Here is a 20713-nt window from a genome sequence, read left to right on the forward strand (position 1 = left end):
TTTTTGCGAACATTAAACGAGCAACAATGGGTTTTTTTTTTAGACAGCAGTGGCTTTCTCCGTGGAGTCCTCCCATGAACACCATTCTTGGCCATAGTTTTACATATAGTTGATGTGTGCACAGAGATATTGAGTGTGCCAGTGATTTCTGTAGTCTTTTTTTTACCTCTCTGAGTATTCTGCACTGAGCTCCTTGGGAGAGAAGCAACAGTGCCAAACTCTCTCCATTTGTAGACAACTTCTCTGACTGTCGATTGATGAACATCCGGACTTTTAGAGATGGTTTTGTATCCTTTCCCAGCTTTATACGAATCAACAATCCTTGATCTCTGGTCTTCATACAGCTCTTTTGACCAAGCCATGATGCACATCAGACAATGCTTCTCATCAAGACAGTTCTTACCAGGTGTGTGTTTTATAGTGGGCAGGGCAGCTTTAAACCACCCATCAGTGATTGGGCACACACCTGACTTAAATTGTTTGGTAAAAATTGGTGTTAATTGCTCTTTAATTCTTCTTAGGTAGAGGCTTCACTGATTTTTCCCCTGTCTGTCTGCTATCCTCATTAAAATATGAAAACCTATAAATGTTTGGGTCGTTGTAGTTAAAGTGAACAGTGTTTTTACATCTGTGTGATTTTGACAAAGATCAGATTTCATTTGATGGTGATTTTATGCAGAAGTGTGAGAAATTCCAAAATGTTCAGATACTTTTTCATACCACTGTAAATCAAAACTCAAAAAAACAAAAAATGCTCAGAGTGTAAAGTGTAAATTGTAGTAACATTAACCCTTGAAAAAAACTTTTATTCTTCATTTAAAAGGTTTTAATTCGCACTGTTAAAAAAAAAAAAAAAAAAACAGCACAGAGTTTGACAGAAAATGTCGTTTTTATTATTGTAGGTTGCTGTAGCGTGCACCCGCACCGTTAGCCTGAGCCGTTTGTAATATTTCACACTTCTTGTGCAGAATTTCATTTATTACAAATATCCATCAACATTATGAGCTTTTTTATACTGCATCTGATGGAAACGTACGTGCAGAGTGTGCTTAATGTTATGGTTATGTTTTTGGTAATTCCACTCCAATAGGCGCTCGTATAATGAATTGTGATTTACTTGAGGCTTAACCATACTTGGACAGGTTACTGTTAACTGGGTTCGAACATTAGTTCTAAGTGACTAGCTACAGCACAGCCACTTTTTTCGGATCAATTCCCGGCCTTGCATGGACTGACAGATGAGCGTCATGGTGGCTTTTGCAGTGATGGGCAATGGATCGTCACCCCTCACCACTTCAGCAGACGGGAAATGGGTGTCATAAGGGACAGCACGAAGCTTTTATATGCGTGGCTGCTTATTTTTTTTCTCCCAGCTAAGAGACACACTGTATGAGCAAGCATCGTATTATAGCGTCTCCCTATAGTGAAGATCGTTTGGAGAGATTGGCCTTGTGCACATGGGGATCTGTATGATTACATATCTACCATGGTGACAAGGCGCACGCATGATACTTTTGAGCGTATACACTGAGATGGATGTGTGAATTTGTCTGTTCAGTCCAGCTGAGGTGAGGGACAGAACCATCATTTGGCTGAGAGTGTACAAGTGTGTCCATCTCACCTTATGTCCTCTGCTAAGATTGCAAGAGCCATTGAGTAATAGCACTGGGAAAAGCGCAGGCTACATAAGGGCTTGGCTTTTCAGCTAGAGCAGGACATATTTGAATAGAATAGAAAAGTCTTATTTTTCATTGCCTTGACAACGAAATTGAATGTGCAACTCCAATTATTTAGGGATACAAGATAGAGTTTTAAAGTAAGATTGAAAAAAATAAAAATGCAAATATAGAACCCAAAAATATTTACACAAAGGCAGCAGTTAAGGTTTGCAAAATTATGACTAGCATAAATCAGAACAGTATGAAGGTACTTTAAAGCATTCTGTCAACCATGAGACAGAATGTGAAAAAAAAAAAACAGAAAATCACATTGTTTGATTTTTAAAGAATTTATTTGCAAATCTTGGTGGAAAATAAGTATTTGGTCAATGCCAAAAGTTCATCTCAATACTTGGTTATGTACCCTTTGTTGGCAATAACGGAGGCCAAACGTTTTCTGTAACTCTTCAAAAGCTTTTCACACTGTTGCTGGTATTTTGGCCCATTCCTCCATGCAGATCTCCTTTAGAGTAGTGTTGTTTTGGGGCTGTCGTTGGGCAACACGGACTTTCAACTCCCTCCACAGATTTTCTATGGGGTTGAGATCTGGAGATTGGCTAGGCCACTCCCGGACCTTGAAATGCTTCTTACGAAGCCACTCCTTTGTTGCCCTGGCTGTGTGTTTGGGATCATTGTCATGCTGAAAGACCCAGCCACGTCTCATCTTCAATGCCCTTGCTGATGGAAGGAGATTTTCACTCAAAATCTCTCGATAGATGGCCCCATTCGTTCTTTCCTTTACACAGATCAGTCGTCCTGGTCCCTTTGTAGAAAAACAGCACCAAACGTGATGTTTTCACCCCCATGCTTCAAAGTGGGTATGGTGTTCTTTGGATGCAATTCAGTATTCTTTCTCCTCCAAAAACGAGAACCTGTGTTTCTACCAAAAAGTTCTATTTTGGTTTCATCTGACCATAACACATCCTCCCAGTCCTCTTCTGGATCCTCCAAATGCTCTCTAACGAACCGCAGACGGGCCTGGACGTGTACTTTCTTCAGCAGGGGGACACGTCTGGCAGGGCAGGATTTGAGTCCCTGGCGGCGCATTGTGTTACTGATAGCAGCCTTTGCTACTTTGTCCCAGCTCTCTGTACGTCATTCAATAGGTCCCACCGTGTGGTTCTGGGATTTTTGGTCAACGTTCTTGTTATCATTTTGACCCCACGGGGTGAGATCTTGCATGGACCAGATCAAGGGAGATCAGTGGTCTTGTATGTCTTCCATTTTCTTAATTACTCCCAGTTGATTTCTTTACACCAAGCATTTTACCTATTGCAAATTCAGTCTTCCCAGCCCGGTGCAGCTCTACAATTTTGTCTCTGGTGTCCTTCGAAGCTGTTTGGTCTTAGCCATAGTGGAGTTTGGAGTGTGACTGACTGAAGTTTTGGACAGGTGTCTTTTATACCGATAATGAGTTAAAACAGGTGCCATTAACACAGGTAACGAGTGGAGACTCGTTAGAAGAAGTTAGACCTCTTTGACAGCCAGAAATCTTGCTTGTTTGTAGGTGACCAACTACTTATTTTCCACTCTAATTTGGAAATAAATTCTTTAAAAATCAAACAATGTGATTTTCTGTTTTTTTTTTTTTTTTTTTTTCCACATTCCGTATCTCATAGTTGAGGTTTACCTATGTTGACAATTACAAGCCTCTCTAATCTTTTCAAGTAGGAGAACTTGCACAATTGGTGGTTGACTAAATACATATTTGCCCGACTGTATTTAAAACTCTTTATTGAACACACACACACAAAAAAAAAAACATGATTGCGAAAAGGGAGACACAAAATGGGTCCGTGACAGTATGTCAGGATCAATTAAAAAAAAAAAAAAAAGGGAAAACCGCAGTGAGAGACAAATGAAGAAAACAAGGCAATGATGCAACTAGTGAATAAGGGATCTACAAACTGTCAAATAACAGCAAGTCAATTCTCGGCAAGCCGCCTAGGATCGTTTTAAAGACATTGCTGAGCTGGAATTGGATGCAGGTACCACATTGGGAACTCATCCCACAGCTCTGTAACAAAACAATCTGACCAACAGTAGAATGTGACAATATCATGCCAGTAATCATACTAGCTTCGCTTGCTAGCTAGCACAACCATTCTCCAAGTCCAGCCCAACCGTATCACCCCCAGCATTGATTTCGTGCATACTTTTTTTTCCGTGAACAGATCGGGACTCCTTATCGGCAGATTCTCAAAATCAGGTGATTCGGACTCGGACGCCAAAATACGAAGAAAAAAAATGGGATCGATTAAGGAAGGATACTAGAAATAGATGCCATATTGAATCAAACATTATTTTCTGACATTTTGCAAAATATAAAAACATATTTATGTTTAAAAAAAGCCATCTTTATAACAAATAAGAGAGAAAAATCCCTTTAAAGCACAGACGGAATGACAATGACTCACAGACAAAATCCCAAGATCAATGTACAGTCAATAAACAGACTGGGGGATTTTCTCGGCAGACCGATAGGTTGTTAGGCACTAACTCAATGATCAGCATGTGTGAGCTGAATAATGAGTTCACGGACTCTTAATTATCTCTCTTTGGCTGCAGTCTATAACCTGTTATTTTCATGCAAAATAGAGTAAGCTTGGTTTTAAAGATGGGTATGTCTGCACGTGCACAAAGGGATAGGAGTAATAAAATAGTCAGACCATAAATTCTGCACTCATAAATCTAATTCCGGAGCATTGGCAAATTGATGAACATGTCACTGAAACTGAGATAAAGTGCGTGTCGGCCCGGTGGTGAGTAGCAGCTTTTGTGGACACATTTGAGGGGAGACGACAATGCGGGAGAAACTTTTAAAAGTAGCTCTCTGGGGTGTGGATGCTAAGAAAGAGGAATGTTTCCAATCTTGAGCAGAATGAAAATTGGGTTTCTAGAAGGGAAATGACTTTCAATCAAATAGCTTGTTTGCAGACGTGACTACACTGAGTGGCTTTCCAGGTCGCTGAGTTTTTGGGTTTTCCATGAACATCATCGTGGGACTGCTTTACCTCACAGGAAATGTGCAGGCTGGAACATGTGTGGTAGGTAAAGGGACGTTCTCACTGGAGCTGTGACAATATATCGAAATGGTGATGTATCGACACGCTTCTGCCCAGAAACGACATATCATTTCAAAAAAGGTGTCACTGTTCGAAAAAATAAGGATCAAAACAGGTTGCTACCAAAATCTTCCACTACAATAGTGTCTGTATTAGCTAATTGGCTGCCACTGACAGCAATAGACGTCCATTGCATTTTGACTGGGAGTGTCAGAGACAGATTGGACGACTAGAGCCGTCAATGGCGCTGAAACAGCATTCACAGCCAGTCTTCCCTGTTTTGGAGGCGTTTATAGGTTCCTTCTTGTTTGTTTACGGGCATTTAAAGGCAGAGGTAGGTAGTAATGTGTTACCTGTACTTCATTACATTTACTTGAGTATTTTTGGAAAAAAATGTACTTCTAAGTAGTTTTGCTAAGCCATACTTTTTATTTTTACTTGAGTAGATTTGTGAAGAAAAAAACACTCCTCCTACTCCGCTATTTTGGGCTACAGAAGAGTCGTTACATTTTTCCTTTTTATTTGACGTATTATTTTTATCTTTTGCAAGCGATGCCATTGCCAAGATTAGCACTGCTAATTTCACAAATGAGATGTCGCACAAATAATCATGACTCCATTATACTAATCAGACACAAGCTTGCCGTTCTATGATAACGCCAACCTGTTCAATCATGTGGCGTCTTTAAAGCATCGTAAAAAACATGAAGTATTTGATATAGAGCGCTGCCCTCAACCTGACTCGAAAGCGCGGATTTAAACGTCTCTCCCAGTTTTATTTGTCACTGATTGACCACGGAAAGCCGGAGATATGATCCTTTTAATTTCATAGTAGTAACTTTGAAGTAGAGGTAAGATCGGGCCTAAAAAATCCAGCTTGACCCGGCCCGAGCACCATCAATTCACAGGGTTTGCAAGCCCGAGCCCGAAACCAACCCGAAATTTTATGTTCGTCCGATCATCATTTCTGCCAGTAAATGCCTACTCAATATCGAGGTGCCAGTCTTTCTGCTCTTGCGTGAGAGCAAAGAGCCGCATTCGTTACATTCTGCGAAGCTGACACAGGTTTCTGTAGCATCTTCAACAATCAATTTGAAGCCTTTCCGCACTTTAGTTTGTTTTTAATTTCTTGCTGCTCCATATTGAAATACCAGGTCAAAAATATGTGTATATATTAGGGCTGTCAAACTATTAACATTTTTAATCGAGTTAATTGCAGCTTAAAAATTAATTGTAATTAATCGCAATTAATTGCAATTCAAACCATCTATAAAATATGCCATATTTTTCCTGTAAATTATTGTTGGAATGGAAAGATAAGACACAAGATGGATATATACATTCAAAATACAGTACATAAGAACTATTTGTTTATTATAACAATAAATCAACAAGATGGCATTACCATTATTAACATTCTGTTAAAGCGATCCATGGATAGAAAGACTTGTAGTTCTTAAAAGAAAAAATGTTAGTACAAGTTATAGAAATTTTAAATTAAAACCCCTCTTAATGTTTTCGTTTTAATAAAATTTGTAAAATTTTCAATCAAAAAATAAACTAGTAGCCCGCCATTGTTGATGTCAATAATAATTACACAATGCTCATGGGTGCTGAAGCCTATAAAATCAGTCGCACCCAAGCGCCAGCAGAGGGCGGAAAAACTCCATAAAACACAATTAACAAGCAGTTCACTGTACTGTCATTTAAATCTGTCTTGAGCGGGGGGAGTGCGTTAATTGCGTCAAATATTTTAACATGATTAATTAAAAAAATTAATTAACGCCCGTTAACGTGATCATTTTGACAGTCCTAGTGTATCTATATATATATATATATATATAGAGGAAAACACAGACAAGACTGAAAAAGCAGTTTCTGCTCTTGCACTCCTCTTTAAAAGATATTGCTGTATTTTAAGCCGAAACAACTCTTGTGTTTGATAGAACAATACGTCTATATGCTGTCATAGCAGATTCATGGCACATGGAGCCCCCAAACTATTTTTAATTTGTCCGTCTTACCCTGAAAACCCCCGTTTACAGACGTCGCGCAACTGCTTTTGTTTCAACCCAGCCATAAAACAAAGGTAATTCATTATATTTATTATTCAAAATGCTTGTCGTTTTTAGCTTAGAATCATTAATTGTTGTCTTGTATTTTGTTTAAAAAAAAAAAAAAAAAAACTTAAAAAAATTATCCACTCACATATTTTGAACTTTTAACAAATTATGTCACAATGAAAAAAATGGCGTCTGTAAAAAAGTCACGGATATCTACATTGCAACTATCGCTTAATTGTATTTTTTTGTTACTGTCGTATTTTCTCTGTTATGTTAGATGATAAATAATCGATCCAAACAAAGAAAAATTCAGGAAAAAAAAAAAAAAAAAACGTTTAAAAGGGTAAATATATGAAAAAGAAAATCTCAACCACTCCTTGATGTCTGTGATTTCGGCATCGCGACCCTTGTTGTATTACCGTGTTTCACCCATTAAATCCCCCCAAAATCCAGCTGTGTCCATTCACAGCTGTGTCTTGACATTCAGTGTTATATGCTACATGGAGTTTTTGGCTCGAAACAAGGTAAGTATGCAAAAACATCTCGTTAAAGTCGTGGCGTCTGTAATTCCGCTCTCGTGTGTTCTCATCTCCAGATAGGGTATTGCTGTTTAAAAAACATTTAAAAAAAAAAAAAAAAATGCCCTCCTGTAAGAAATTTTTCTTCCCCCAGAAAATGGAGATTTTAAGCTTTCCAGTGAAGTATCACACATGTATATTGGACAATTTTGAAAGTTGGCCAAATTGGGGTCTCAGAGCGGAACTTCAAGTCACCGGAGTGTTTTCTGCCACACATATTATATATATTATACTGTATATATATATATATATATATATATATATATATATATATATATATATATATATGCATATAATATAAAATATGGAAGGGAAGATTAAAAAGACTGGCCACGGCGCTCACGTGCGCAGGGTATGCTCTGGATCTTTAAAAAAAAGTTAGCAAGAGAGAAGCCTGGCCTGACCCGAACATAATAATTGACATTTTGGGCCGAACCTGAACCGGCCTGTCTACTATGAAGGAACTACTGTATTCAGTATTCAAACTAGGACCTGACTATAAACTGCCACCCACCAAATTTGACACGAAAACCACATTTGTTCACAGATAAGCCGCACTGGACTATAAGCCGCAGCTGTCCTCACTGTATTATGGGATATTTAGACCAAAAGAAATAAACCGGTAACACTTTATTTGACAGCGGCATCATACGACTGTCACAAGACGAAATGAACCACCACAAACCAATAAACCAAGAAGCTTGATTTGGACATCACTGTTCCCTTGGGGGAGGCAGTCAACCTCTGCTGCCACCTGCTATCAAAACTCCTGTTGTCCAACATGCCTCCTAGCATGCATTGCGGTGCTACAGATGCAAATATCAAAATTCATGTTCTATAGTAATTATTTCTTCAGTAACCATTCTAGTTGTTTCATAATTGCTAGTTATGGTATTTGGTAACACTTTATTTGACAGTGGCGCCATAAAACTGCCATTAGACAATTACAATTATGACATGACACTGTCATGAGCATTCATGAATGCTTATAACTAGTGCTGCAACGATTAATCGATTAACTCGAGTATTTGATTAGAAAAAAAAAATATTCGAATTAAACTGCTTTTTACCGCTTCGAGTATTTGTTTAATTAAAGTGGCATTGTAATGGTTTGTTTTGAAAGTGTTTGCATTTAGTTTTATTGATTAGGGTGGATACACTGCCCTCTGGTCTGCCTCATTTCACATGGCTGAATCCAACTGCTCCCTGTTAAGACCAACGTAAGCTAAGTTTTTGTTTGAGCTAATGTTTTTAATGCATTCATAGTTTAGTTTATAGGTATATTTAGCTGATTTGTAGGAAAATGTGTCCGAACCATTTGTTAAGAGCATTGTTGGAATGGAAAGAAGACACAAGACGGATTCAACATATTCAACATACTGTACATAAGTACTGTATTTGTTTATTATAACAATAAATTAACAAGATGACATTAACATTATCAATTGTTAAAGCGATCCATGGATAGAAAGACTTGTAGTTCTTAAAAGATAAATGTTAGTACAAGTTATAGAAATTTGATATTAAAACCCCTCTTAATGTTTTCGTTTTAATAACATTTGTAAAACGTCCTATCAAAAAATAAACCAGTAGCTCGCCATTGTTGATATCAATAATTACACAATGGTGCTGAAACCCATAAAATCAGTTGCACCCAAGCGCCAGCAGAGGCTGACAAATCACCCAAAAACACAAGTAACAAGTGTACATGAGACTGTGCTGTCATTTTAATCTGTTTGAGGCATGTGCGTTAAATGCGTCAAATATTTTAACGTGATCAATTTTTTAAAATTTGCGCCCGTTAACGCGATAATTTTGACAACCCTAAAAAAAAAAACGTTAGCATTTTATAGCATTTAACCTAGTGGACTTTTGCTATGTAAGTTAGCCAATTGTTCTTTTGTTGTACGTAGATCTTCAATTTTTATTTTATTTTTTTGTTAATACCGTTTGAGGCTCAGCTCAAGTATTTTAATTTTTCATGGTCCTTATCAGATTATTCGGACTAACTAGTTCATTGGTTAATCGACTACTAAAATAATCGATAGCTGCAGCCCTACTTGTAACATGCCATTTAGTGTTATCCAGGAAATGATCTCACTTTTGAATGGATGTAAATGATCCAAGCTGGACATAAATGGAGTAGTGATATAATTTGCTGGATGACACTTAACAACATCCGTCATAAGCATTTAATAATGCCCATGATATTGTCGTGTCATAGTTATGACAGTCTTATGACGCCGCTGTCAAATAAAGTGTTACCTATTAACCCTAAGAAATCAACAAATAAGCCACACTGGCCGCAGGATTCCAAATGAGGGAAAAATTACGGTTTTATAGTCCAAAAATTACGGTATATCCTAGAAGGATTTCGTGACCCATGCATTGATAATTATCACCATATCGTGTGATAACCGTTATCGTTAACCTTGTATCGCAAATCGTATCGTATGGTAACCGGAGATTCCTACCTCTAGTTCTCATCGACTGGCAGTTAGGCCTTGAAGGGATTTCAATCCTCTATGGAGAGCAGTGAGGATTATCTGTTAATCTCTACTCGTAAGAGCCACTTCTGCTAATAAAACATTCACCTCCTCCTCTGAATAATCAGTCATGAGGATAAAGTGCCTTCGCACCGCTTGTGTAGAACACCGTCGGTTAATGGGAGTCCAAAAGGAAGATGGGAGATGTTTTTTCATGAATTATGGCGCAATTTCTTTATTCGAAAAGAGTATTTGCGTAGAAGAACAGGCGTCAAACTCAAGGCCAATACATCATTTTGCAGTGGCTTCATGTTTTTAGCTAAAATAAAATTCAAATATATTTTTATGATTTATTTAGAAATGCTTACATTTTTTTTAAAGAAAAAAAAACCCATCACTGTATGTATAATTTTTGCAGTCCTAGACGTCAAGGACTACATAAATCGGAATATTTACAGTTTTTATCATTTTTTAAAAATATTAAGACATTTTAAAATTGTAAAATAAAAATTAATTACCTTTTTTTTTTTAAACCAGAAAAACAACAGATTTGCATTTTTGTAAAAAAAAAAAAAAAAGTATCTAAAAAGATATTTACTGGTTTCAGATTTTAATTAAAAAAGAGAATTTTTTTTTTTTTTTTTTTTTTTTACAATATATACAAACTTGATTATGTATAAATATATACCCCCTATATGATCCCTCGCTATTTCGCACTTCAAATTTCGCCCGCTTCAAATTTCCCCCAGTTCATTTTGATTTTTTTTGTCAATAAAAACAAAATAAAAAAAATACAGATGAGCTGTCCCGAGCCAATCGCGTAGTTTCACTCTCGCTCCCTCTCCCTGCTCTTTGTTCGTCAGGCAGTGCACGTGTACTGGAGTTGCTTATTAAAGTTAACGATGATTGACAGATGTTTGTGCTTGAGCTTGCCAGAGTCACAAACTTCAAAAGCGCCGCATGGGTCGATCATCGTTTGACTTGTCAAACAGTTGTTGTGGCAACTCATTGTGTGTAAGTGAGCAGCTTGAGCGGATTTGAGTGGACTCACTCAATGAAGTATTTATTAAAGCCAAGCATTTTCTACTACTTTATTCTTGTTCAAAAATAATTCGTGGGACAGTAAGAGGTTTAAAACTTATCATAATTATTACATTTGAAGTGTCTAAAATACATTTATTAAAATATACATTAGGCCTGAACAATATTGGAAAATATTGTTGCGATTTTTTGGGGGTTTGCGATATATTGCGATATTATATTGCGATATTAAAAAAAAAAATATATATATATATATATATTTTTTTTTTAAAGAAATTATCACTAGATGACTTGAATAGCTTTTTGGAAAGACTTTGGATGACTCACCATCACCACAGTGTACAGTGATCCCTCGTTTTTCGCTGTTAATGGGGACCAGAACCCGCTGATTATGATCAGTTTAAACATAACTGTCCAACCAGATCATTTTTGAACAAGAATAAAGTACAGTCGTAGAAAAATGCTTGGGTTTATTAAATGCTTCTGTTTATCTACCTTAGCTGTGACTCTTGGAGTGACATGTAGAAATTTCAAATTCCTCATGATCACTTCTGGCATTTATTTTATATGTCTCCAACGTCTCCACACACACATTCATTCCAGCACGGCTTCCATGCAGAAACTGTTTAACAAGTTAAACAAATGATTGACACATTGCTCCGCTTTGATGTCCGCTTCTTTGGCAAGATCAAAGACGACGGCATTGTTAACTTTATTAAGCAAGTGCTGCAGTGACTGTGGGAACAAAGGGCTGGGAGAGGGAGGGTGTGAGGCTGTGCACAGAGCAGAAAGCAAGGCTTATGTGGATTAAGAAAAAAATAAAAACTATCGCGCACGCGCACATCGCGATGGCGATGTTTAAATATGATATATCGTTCAGGCTTAATATACATATACCAGGGGTGTAACGGTACACAAAAATCTCGGTTCGGTACGTACCTCGGTTTTGAGGTCACGGTTCGGTTAATTTTCGGTACAGTAAGAAAACAAAATGCAAAATATAAATGTGCTAGTTGTTTATTACACACTTTTGTGCTTTCAACAATAGGAAAATTAGCCTACACAAAGCTAGAATTCTGCTCAAAAATAGAAAATGCAATATTCTGAAATGTAGATATTTTGAAAAACAAAATAAAAATAACTTTGGCTAAGACTTTTTCTTTAAAATAAATATCTGATGTGCAAAACTGAACAGTTGCAACACTGAAGTGAAGAGTTGTTCCATCTACTGTATATTCTTTTTTAATTTGAATTCCCCACCCAGAGGGCCAACCATCTTTCATGTTAACATTAACTGTTACCCACGCTGCTCACTGCACTTCTGAGTGGTGCGACGGCCCTGGCCGTTTAATTGTTATCTTTTTTGAGACTGTCAGTCATCTGATCGCCGCGTCCGCCAGCTGGCTGCCTCCCCTCCCGACGTGGCGTACTCTGATTGACGCCGGACGGGCAGACGACGTCACCGCTGTTGACGGGACACCCGAACTAGCTGCTGTCTGACATGTATCCATTATGCAGCGCTTTGTTTACATTTGCGGCAATAACGACACTTGCTTTACGGCAGCTAATCCGATACACGGTAATACGGCTCTGGGTAATACTTTTAGGCCGTTGTTTGAGCTTGCATACCCGTGTGTGTGTTGTATTGTGCCTGAGTCTTGTTAACCAAATAAAGGCAGCGTTAACAAAAGTCATCTGACCGCTCGTCGTTTTACAGTCAATTTTCAGAGTTCGCAACTTCGCATTTGACAGCATACGTGCCGCGTACCTCCTCGCCAGCTGTTTGCTCGCAATTCATTCACCTGTGCATTTGATCGCTATTTTGTTACACTCCCGCTTTTTCGGTGAGGTATTTTGTGTTCATTCATTGTTGGATCGTTTTTGTTCACCACTGTAAATAAGAGCACCGCAGCAGTAGAGGTAAACTGCCGTTTTCGTTCAACCCGTTTTGTTTAGTGTAGAAGCCAGGGTAGTGGCTGTATTGTTTTTTTCTTTTTTACGATCAAGGTTTACTTAGCGGGTGGGGTTCAAGTGTAGTTTCATTTTGTTTGTTGTTTTGGCCTGGGCTTACGCTGAAGCCAGCTTCTTCCACATTTTGTATATTTTGTTCATTGCGAGTTCGACTTGTGTGAATAAATTTGTGTCCACTTGCAACTTGTGTGCGTGGCTCGTTTGATGTTACACCCTTAGCAGCCGTCCGTGGGACGTAACAGTGGGATTATGGGAAGCATGAGCGGGCATTCCGCGCTTGCGTTAAATTAGTCAAATATTTTAACGTGAGTAATTCAAAAAATTAATTACCGCCCGTTAACGTGCTAAATTTGACAGCACTTTACATTACGTCCGAAACTCGTTCGGTACGCCCCCTTACCGAACCGAGGACCACATACCGAAACGGTTCAATACAAATACATGTACCGTTACACCCTTGACATATACATTTTTTAAATTATACTTTGGGGAAAAAAAGGGAAAAAACATGTCTTATATGCATTTTTCCAATGCTAAATCTGAATAAATACATTAAACACCCAAAACTTTGCAGTTTTTCGCTTATCGTGGTGGGTTCTGGTCCCCATTAACCACGAAAAATGAGGGATCGCTGTATATGATAGATATGTATAAATAATGAAACAAAACTAAGAAAATATTTGCTTTAATAGACTAAAAAAGAGAATTTGTCCAATTTTGAGGTCAACAATGTCTCTTAACAATTAATCGCCAATTGTTTCCAATTCATTTGCTCATCGATCATAATCGGCGATAAATTGTGGCAGCCCTTGCTGGTGAACAAAATGTCTCTCAGCCTGCAATGAGTGTTGCTAATAACGGCGTTAGAGTATAACGGCGTTATTAATGCCATTATTTTTTTCAGTCGTGAATAATCTAATTAATTACTTTTCTCATCTTTGCATGGCCGTTGCCGGTACAGAGTTGTGCGTTAGTGTGGTACTGCAATTTGGTTGAATTTTGAGATACACGGAGAAGGCATAGAGGGAGTGGGGAGGAGGGAAGGGAGTTGTAAACGCGATGCTAGGTGGCTCCAATAATACCTGACTGCAAACGACAGCCTAACTACACCCACGTTGCTACAAACTAAGCCCACGTGATACGACGGTAGATTTCAAATGTATATACAGTGGGGCAAATAAGTATTTAGTCAACCACTAATTGTGCAAGTTCTAAAAGTTACGCCAGTTACTTTGCCAAGTAACTAATTACTTTTACATTGAGGTAACTGAGTTAGTAATTCAATTACTTTTTGGGAGAAGTAATTTGTAACTGTAATTAATGAGTTTTTTAAAGTAAGATTAACATCACTGCCTGTGACAAAGATGTTTGGCACCCCTGGCATGGAGGTATTTTGTTTGTTTGCACTTAAACACGGCATTTACCTGAAAGTCAGGATTGGGGTTAGGAAAGGGTAGCCATGCTGAACGTGAGTTCTCCTGGTACTTGAAGGGTCCGTTGAATACCTGTGATATGGCACTAAGATTGAAGGCACACACAGCAGATGCAGCAATGCTATTTCTGAAAGTGTGGGAAGAAAAGGAAGGGAGGACAGCGGGGATGATGGATGAAAGAGAAAAACAAGCATTAGCTCACACAAAGCTACAAACTGTTCTCTTATTTATTTTTAACTCTGTATTTAGCATCTCAGTGTGCCAGTAACACACATTAAAAACATATCCGGGAAGTAAATCCTGTTGTTAGTGATGGCCAATATGGCCTCGTAAATTCAAGAAGAGGACACAATTAAACTGTTTGGCTTGTCTGATTAACTGCACGCATCTCTGTTGTGAATTACAGCTTCGACTTTTCGAGCTGTCACTTTCAACATGTCCAAATGTCGTTCCGCTACAGTGGAAGAAAAGATTAAGAGCACCGTTTTCATTCTACACTCAGACTTCAATTAGGATCTGACGTGGCTGTTTATTAAAGTTAGTACCTGAACCCCCCCCCCAAATACCTCTTAAAATTTCTTTTTTTCCCTCAGTAATAAGGGTAATAAAGAAATAAAATAAAGGACTGAATATTTAAAGGGGTGTCCTAATTTTTTCACATGACTGTATTTACTATAGTCTAGGCCTGCAGCTATCGATTATTTTAGTAGTCGATTAATTGATGAACTAGTTAGTTCGAATAATCGAGTAATCGGATAAGGAATCTAAAAAATTAAAATACCCGACCTGAACCTCAAACGGAATGAAAAAATAAAGGAGGATATATGTACAACAAAAGAACAATTAACTAATTTACATGGCAAAAGTCCGCTAGTTTAACCCTTTAACATCGAACGTGTCGGATGCGACACGTTTACGCATATCACCTTTGAAGCCTCGTAACGCTGTAATTACGTCACCCACGTGCCCCTGGTTGCTCTCGTTTGAAAGTACGGAAGTTGATGTCCACACCAGTTTTTATTTGAAGTCAATCGACCAAGTAAAACGGGAGATAATGTCATTTGAGTTTTAGTTTTATTGCACTCATAAATATGCATTAAAACGCTGCATGGACCATGTGTTTATCTCCATATTTCCATCATTTCTTGTCCTTTTTTCAAAACGGAAAGCAGCAGAAAAGACTCCACATCCCAAGAGCCGTTGTGATGTCAAGAAGGACGAACCTAATGTGAACATTTTTAATAAATTGAAGAGCGAGGCGCCAACTAAGGGAAAGGAGACACACGTAGCAAGCAACAGCCGGTTGGATTTAGCGAGCGAAAACTAAATTTAGCGAATAGGATGAGCTGTATTTGTCATTGTTTTCCTCGGATCAGTCGCCGTCTCGGCGAGTTGAAGTGACAGCAGTGCGCAAACCGCACGGCGGTCGTGGCGGATGAGTAGGCTGTGTGACATTGTATGTGACGCAGCTTAGTGACATGTTCAAAAACAAACTTTATTGAGTGCGCAAAAAAGAAAAAGAAAAAAAACTTTATTGGGTCGCATGCCTAAAAAAATTGAATTGAGCTAAACTACTTGTCAATATTTTTGAAAATACTTTTTTTTCAATGTTTGTTATTTTTTCTTCACGATGAATCTTTTCAATTTTTATATAGATATGTGTTCGAGAAGCTTGATTGCATGTACATATATACCTTTGATAAGGTGATGGGTACAATACCTAACTTCACAAAGAGATATCCTCCAAACCCTTTTTGTTTTGGATAATATATATAAAAAAAAAATTCTCACTATTTTGCACTGTATATAACATGTTTTGACCATAGTATGTGTGAAGGCCAAAAACGCCTATGACCATAACTGCTGTTTGTGTTGAATTGTCAAACATAAAACAATTCAATCTTATTTTTTTCTATTGAATGTTTATCCTAGCAAGTTAAATAAATATTATCAAGCTTCAAAATGATTGGTCGAGCATGTTTGGTTGTCAGTGGGACTTCAACATTACAAATTTTGAAAAAAGATTTTGAGACTTTTTTGTCTTTTTGGGTCCAAAATGTGGATTAAAGTCAGTCAGTGAAGAAAACAACAGTTTGGACATGAAGTTCAAGGTATCCTGAAAAAAGGGACCCAACTTGGCCTTTGTGAACAGATTTTTCTTTGAAATATAAAGGCAACATCAAAGGCATGCAAATTTGGCCAAAATAGGCTTAGGTGTTAAAGGGTTAAATGCTATAAAATGCCAACGTTTATTTTTTTTTTTTTTACAAGGCTCTTAACAAATAGTTCAAACAGATATTCCCACAAAAAAATGGCTAAATATACCTTTAAACTAAATTACGAATGCATTTAAAAAAAACATTACATTAACATTTACAAAAACTTAGCTTATGTTGGTCTTAACAGGGATCAGCTGGATTCAGCCTTGTGAAATGAGGCAAACTAGAGGGCAGCATATCCACCCAAATCAATAAAACTTTAATTAAACGAATACTCGAGGCAGCAAAAGTTAATTCGAATATTTTTTTTCTAAACGAACACTCGAGTTAATCGATTAATCGTTGCAGCACTACTATAGTCCCAAGCACCAATGCATTTATTTTTCATTGTTGCACAAGAAAATAGTGACTTTCCCTATTTCAAGGAGTAGAAGGCATTATAATAGCCGTGTAAAGAGTTTTACTAGTTTTGGTGAGAAGGTGCAGTTTTTTGTTGTTGTACGTGAACTACATTTCCCCATGAACACACAGCGAGGTACCATTTAGCTTAGCTAGAAGAGGTAGTCATTTTTCAAGTGTCCCAGAGTTTGCAAAACTTTAAAAAAGCGCATTTATCAAAGTTTCGTTGGCCGGGATTTGTGTGTATTTGTCCGCCGAAACAGCCTGTTAGCGCAGATATACAGTGGGGCAAATAAGTATTTTGTCAAACACCAATTGTGCAAGTTCTCTTACTTGAAAAGATTAGAGAGGCCTGTAATTGTCAACATGGATAAATGTCAAGTTCAAAAATAGACCCTTAGGTAGACATTTGTAAAATTACCCAAAAATAAGGAGAGAAGACACTCAGTTTTCTTGGCCAAGGAGAGCAAAGAGGGACGAGACACAGAAATGCTAGATTACGCTGTATAGTCACCAAAATTGATCTAAGGAAAAAAACCTCCTTGCTCTTTTTATTAGGAGTTTGTCCTAACACAGAAGGGTGCCGCCCTGAAGGGAGGGGGAAAGCAAGCTGGATACACACATGTGATTTTGGTTGGCTATGTGTGAGCATGTAGGTGGAACTAACTAAATACACGTGTGTAAGCAAGGGCACAGGTAAATTGGTCAGAATGACCCAGACACTTCAGTTATGCAACGCTGCGGCCATGGAAAATTGTCCTCGAAGGTCTAGACGAAAGTCTAGACGCCAGGTGCTGAAGATGTCCCGGAAGGTCTAGTTACGCAATGATGCGGCCATGAAGCAAGGCAGTTGTAATCCCGACCCTCTTTACTATTTGTAAAACTTAAACATTATACTTCAACCTAGTATAGCAAGCAATAATCATTTATTGGTCATATCAATAAGAAAAAATACGGCAATATGTATTATGTATGTATTAGGTATGTATGAGCACAAACAAATATTCAATCAATCAAGCAAATATTCAATCAACCCTTGATAATTAACTCAACAGTAAACCTCAACCATGAGAGACAGAATGTGAAAACAGAAAATCATATTGTTTGATTTTGAAAGAATTTATTTGCAAATCATAGTGGAAAATAAGTATTTGGTCATCTACAAACAAGCAAGATTTCTGGCTGTCAGCGGTCTTCTTCTAACGAGGTCTAACGAGGCTCCACTCGTTACTTGTATTAATGGCACCTGTTTTAACTCATTATCGGTATAAAAGACACCTGTCCACAAGCTCAGTCAGTCACACTCCAAACTCCCCTATGGCCAAGACCAAACAGCTGTCGAAGGACACCAGAGACAAAATTGTAGACCTGCACCAGGCAGGGAAGACTGAATCTGCAATAGGTAAAACACTTGGTGTAAAGAAATCAACGGTGGGAGCAATTATTAGAAAATAAAAGACATACAAGACCACTGATAATCTCCCTCGATCTGGGGCTCCATGCAAGATCTCACTCCGTGGAGTCAAAATGATAACAAGAACGGTGAGCAAAAATCCCAGAACCACACTGGGGGACCTAGTGAATGACCTACAGAGAGCTGGGACCACAGTAACAAAGGCTACTATCAGTAACACATGGCACCGCCAGGGATTCAAATCCTGCACTGCCAGGCGTGTACCCCTGCTGAAGAAGTACATGTCCAGGCCCGTCTGCGGTTCGCTAGAAAGCATTTGGATGATGCAGACGAGGACTGGGAGAATGTGTTATGGTCAGATGAAACCAAAACAGAACTTTTTGGTAGAAACACAGGTTCTCTTGTTTGGAGGAAAAAGAATACTGAATTGCACCATACCCACTGTGAAGCATGGGGGTGGAAACATGCTTTGGGGCTGTTTTTTCTGCAAAGGGACCAGGACGACTGATCTGTGTAAAGGAAAGAATGAATGGGGTCATGTATCGAGAGATTTTGAGTGAAAATCTCCTTCCATCAGCAAGGGCATGACAATGATCCCAAACACAAAGCCAGGGCAACAAAGGAGTGGTTTCAAGGTCCTGGAGTGGCCTAGCCAGTCTCCAGATCTCAACCCCATAGAAAATCTGCGGAGGGAGTTGAAAGTCCGTGTTATCCAATGACAGTCCAAAACATCACTGCTCTAGAGGAGATCTGCATGGAGGAATGGGCTAAAATACCAGCAACAGTGTGTGAAAAGCTTGTGAAGAGTTACAGAAAACGTTTGGCCTCCGTTATTGCCAACAAAGGGTACATAACAAAGTATTGAGATGAACTTTTGGTATTGACCGAATTCTTATTTTCCACCATGATTTGCAAATAAAGTCTTTAAAAATCAAACAATGTGATTTTCTTTTTTTTTTTTCCACATTCTGTCGCTCATGGTTGAGATTTACCCATGTTGACAATTACAGGTCTCACTAATATCTTCAAGTGGGAGAACTTGCACAATTAGTCGTTGACTAAATACTTATTTACCCCACCGTACATTTAAAAAAACAGAAGCCATTCATTTACGAATTTGATTGCACTTTAGTTGACATATTTAAAAGTTCAGATATTAAGATTTGAATGAGGCAAAATAACATGCTTTTTCTCTCAAATATATTGTTATAATCATTTGTTTCAGTTGTACTGTAATTATTTTCTGAATAATTAATTTGGTGTTCAAAAAGTCTTTGTTCAAACTTGAGTCTTGAAAAAGGGGGTCGTTTTATAATCAGGATCGTCTTATATTCGGGCCAATACGGTAATAGGTATTTGATCTAGATACTCCATTTAGGCAATACTCACACATTGGTAGTAAAGATCCCATAGAGCAGCTCCAGCTCAGGCAAGTAGAAGGTGCCCTGCAGCTCGTTGTAGTTAAAGGGAATTTCTCCTGGCCGGGAACAGTTGAGCCGGGCCTTCATGAAGGTCGTCCAAGTATCCTCCAGGAGAAAGCGTCCGCCGATATCGTTCTTACACACGCGCCCAGCCCGGGAGAAGACCGTGCGACCGCAGTCGTGCTCCACCGCGTACTCCCGAAAGAAGAAATAAGTGAAGTTTCCGATATCGTAGGATGACACAAAATTTGGTTCTGTTGCAGGAGAAGACAAAGAAAACTGTTGTGATGGATTCACTCACAGTGAGCATGACTGTACAACACACCAAAACAGCAGGTGATCAGGATTAATAACTACAGGCCATGTTATTAATGGCTTTGCATTCCAATAGGAAAAGTCGTTTTTCATTCTTAAAGGTTGAGATGAGAAATGGCCAGAAGAGGTGAATCGTAATAGTTCTCACCCTGCCAGCAAGACGTGACCCCAGCGACACCGCCCCGGCAACCACGTTCATCTTTTATGTATGACATTATTAGATCCTAACCGCACACTTTATTCTGCTTGGCAGTGATTTAATTCATCTTTAAATGGGAGTGTTGCAGCACCTCCCTCCTCACTTCAACCTTCTTATCCTCAGCACCTTGAGAGGGCGGAGCAGTCAGGGAAAAAAAAATCTACTCACCATAAAATTAGTTATTAAGAAACTATTTTCCCAGGGGTTGTCACATAGTAGCACATGGTGACTTGTGATTTATTTTTTCCAATTTAGCTGGGATGTCAAATGCCTCCCACCCAAAATTAAAAACAAAAAAATAAAAAACCTTGCCGGCTAAATAAACCGAAACTTAAATAAGCACTGAGATGCCTTTTTTTTTTTTTTTTTTTTTTTTTTTTAAGGACCTGAG

General features: G+C 38.3%; 1 protein-coding gene across 5 annotated transcripts in view; it reads right to left on the reverse strand.

Annotated features, from left to right (window-relative positions):
• Nucleotides 1–20713, reverse strand: part of sema5a (sema domain, seven thrombospondin repeats (type 1 and type 1-like), transmembrane domain (TM) and short cytoplasmic domain, (semaphorin) 5A) — a 327060-nt gene that overhangs the window by 94187 nt on the left and 212160 nt on the right. For all 5 annotated transcript variants that reach the window (XR_009061597.1, XM_057823814.1, XM_057823813.1 and 2 more), the window contains 2 exons: nucleotides 19777–20062; nucleotides 14347–14482 (listed from right to left, as the gene is read on the reverse strand). Coding sequence is in view for 4 of the 5 variants with exons in the window: in XM_057823814.1 (XP_057679797.1) it covers nucleotides 14347–14482; nucleotides 19777–20062 (422 nt within the window). In the remaining variant the exon portion in view is untranslated. The remainder of the gene's footprint in view (nucleotides 1–14346; nucleotides 14483–19776; nucleotides 20063–20713) is intronic.

Source organism: Corythoichthys intestinalis, chromosome 20 (genome assembly GCF_030265065.1).
Source record: "Corythoichthys intestinalis isolate RoL2023-P3 chromosome 20, ASM3026506v1, whole genome shotgun sequence".
Lineage (NCBI taxonomy): Eukaryota > Metazoa > Chordata > Actinopteri > Syngnathiformes > Syngnathidae > Corythoichthys > Corythoichthys intestinalis.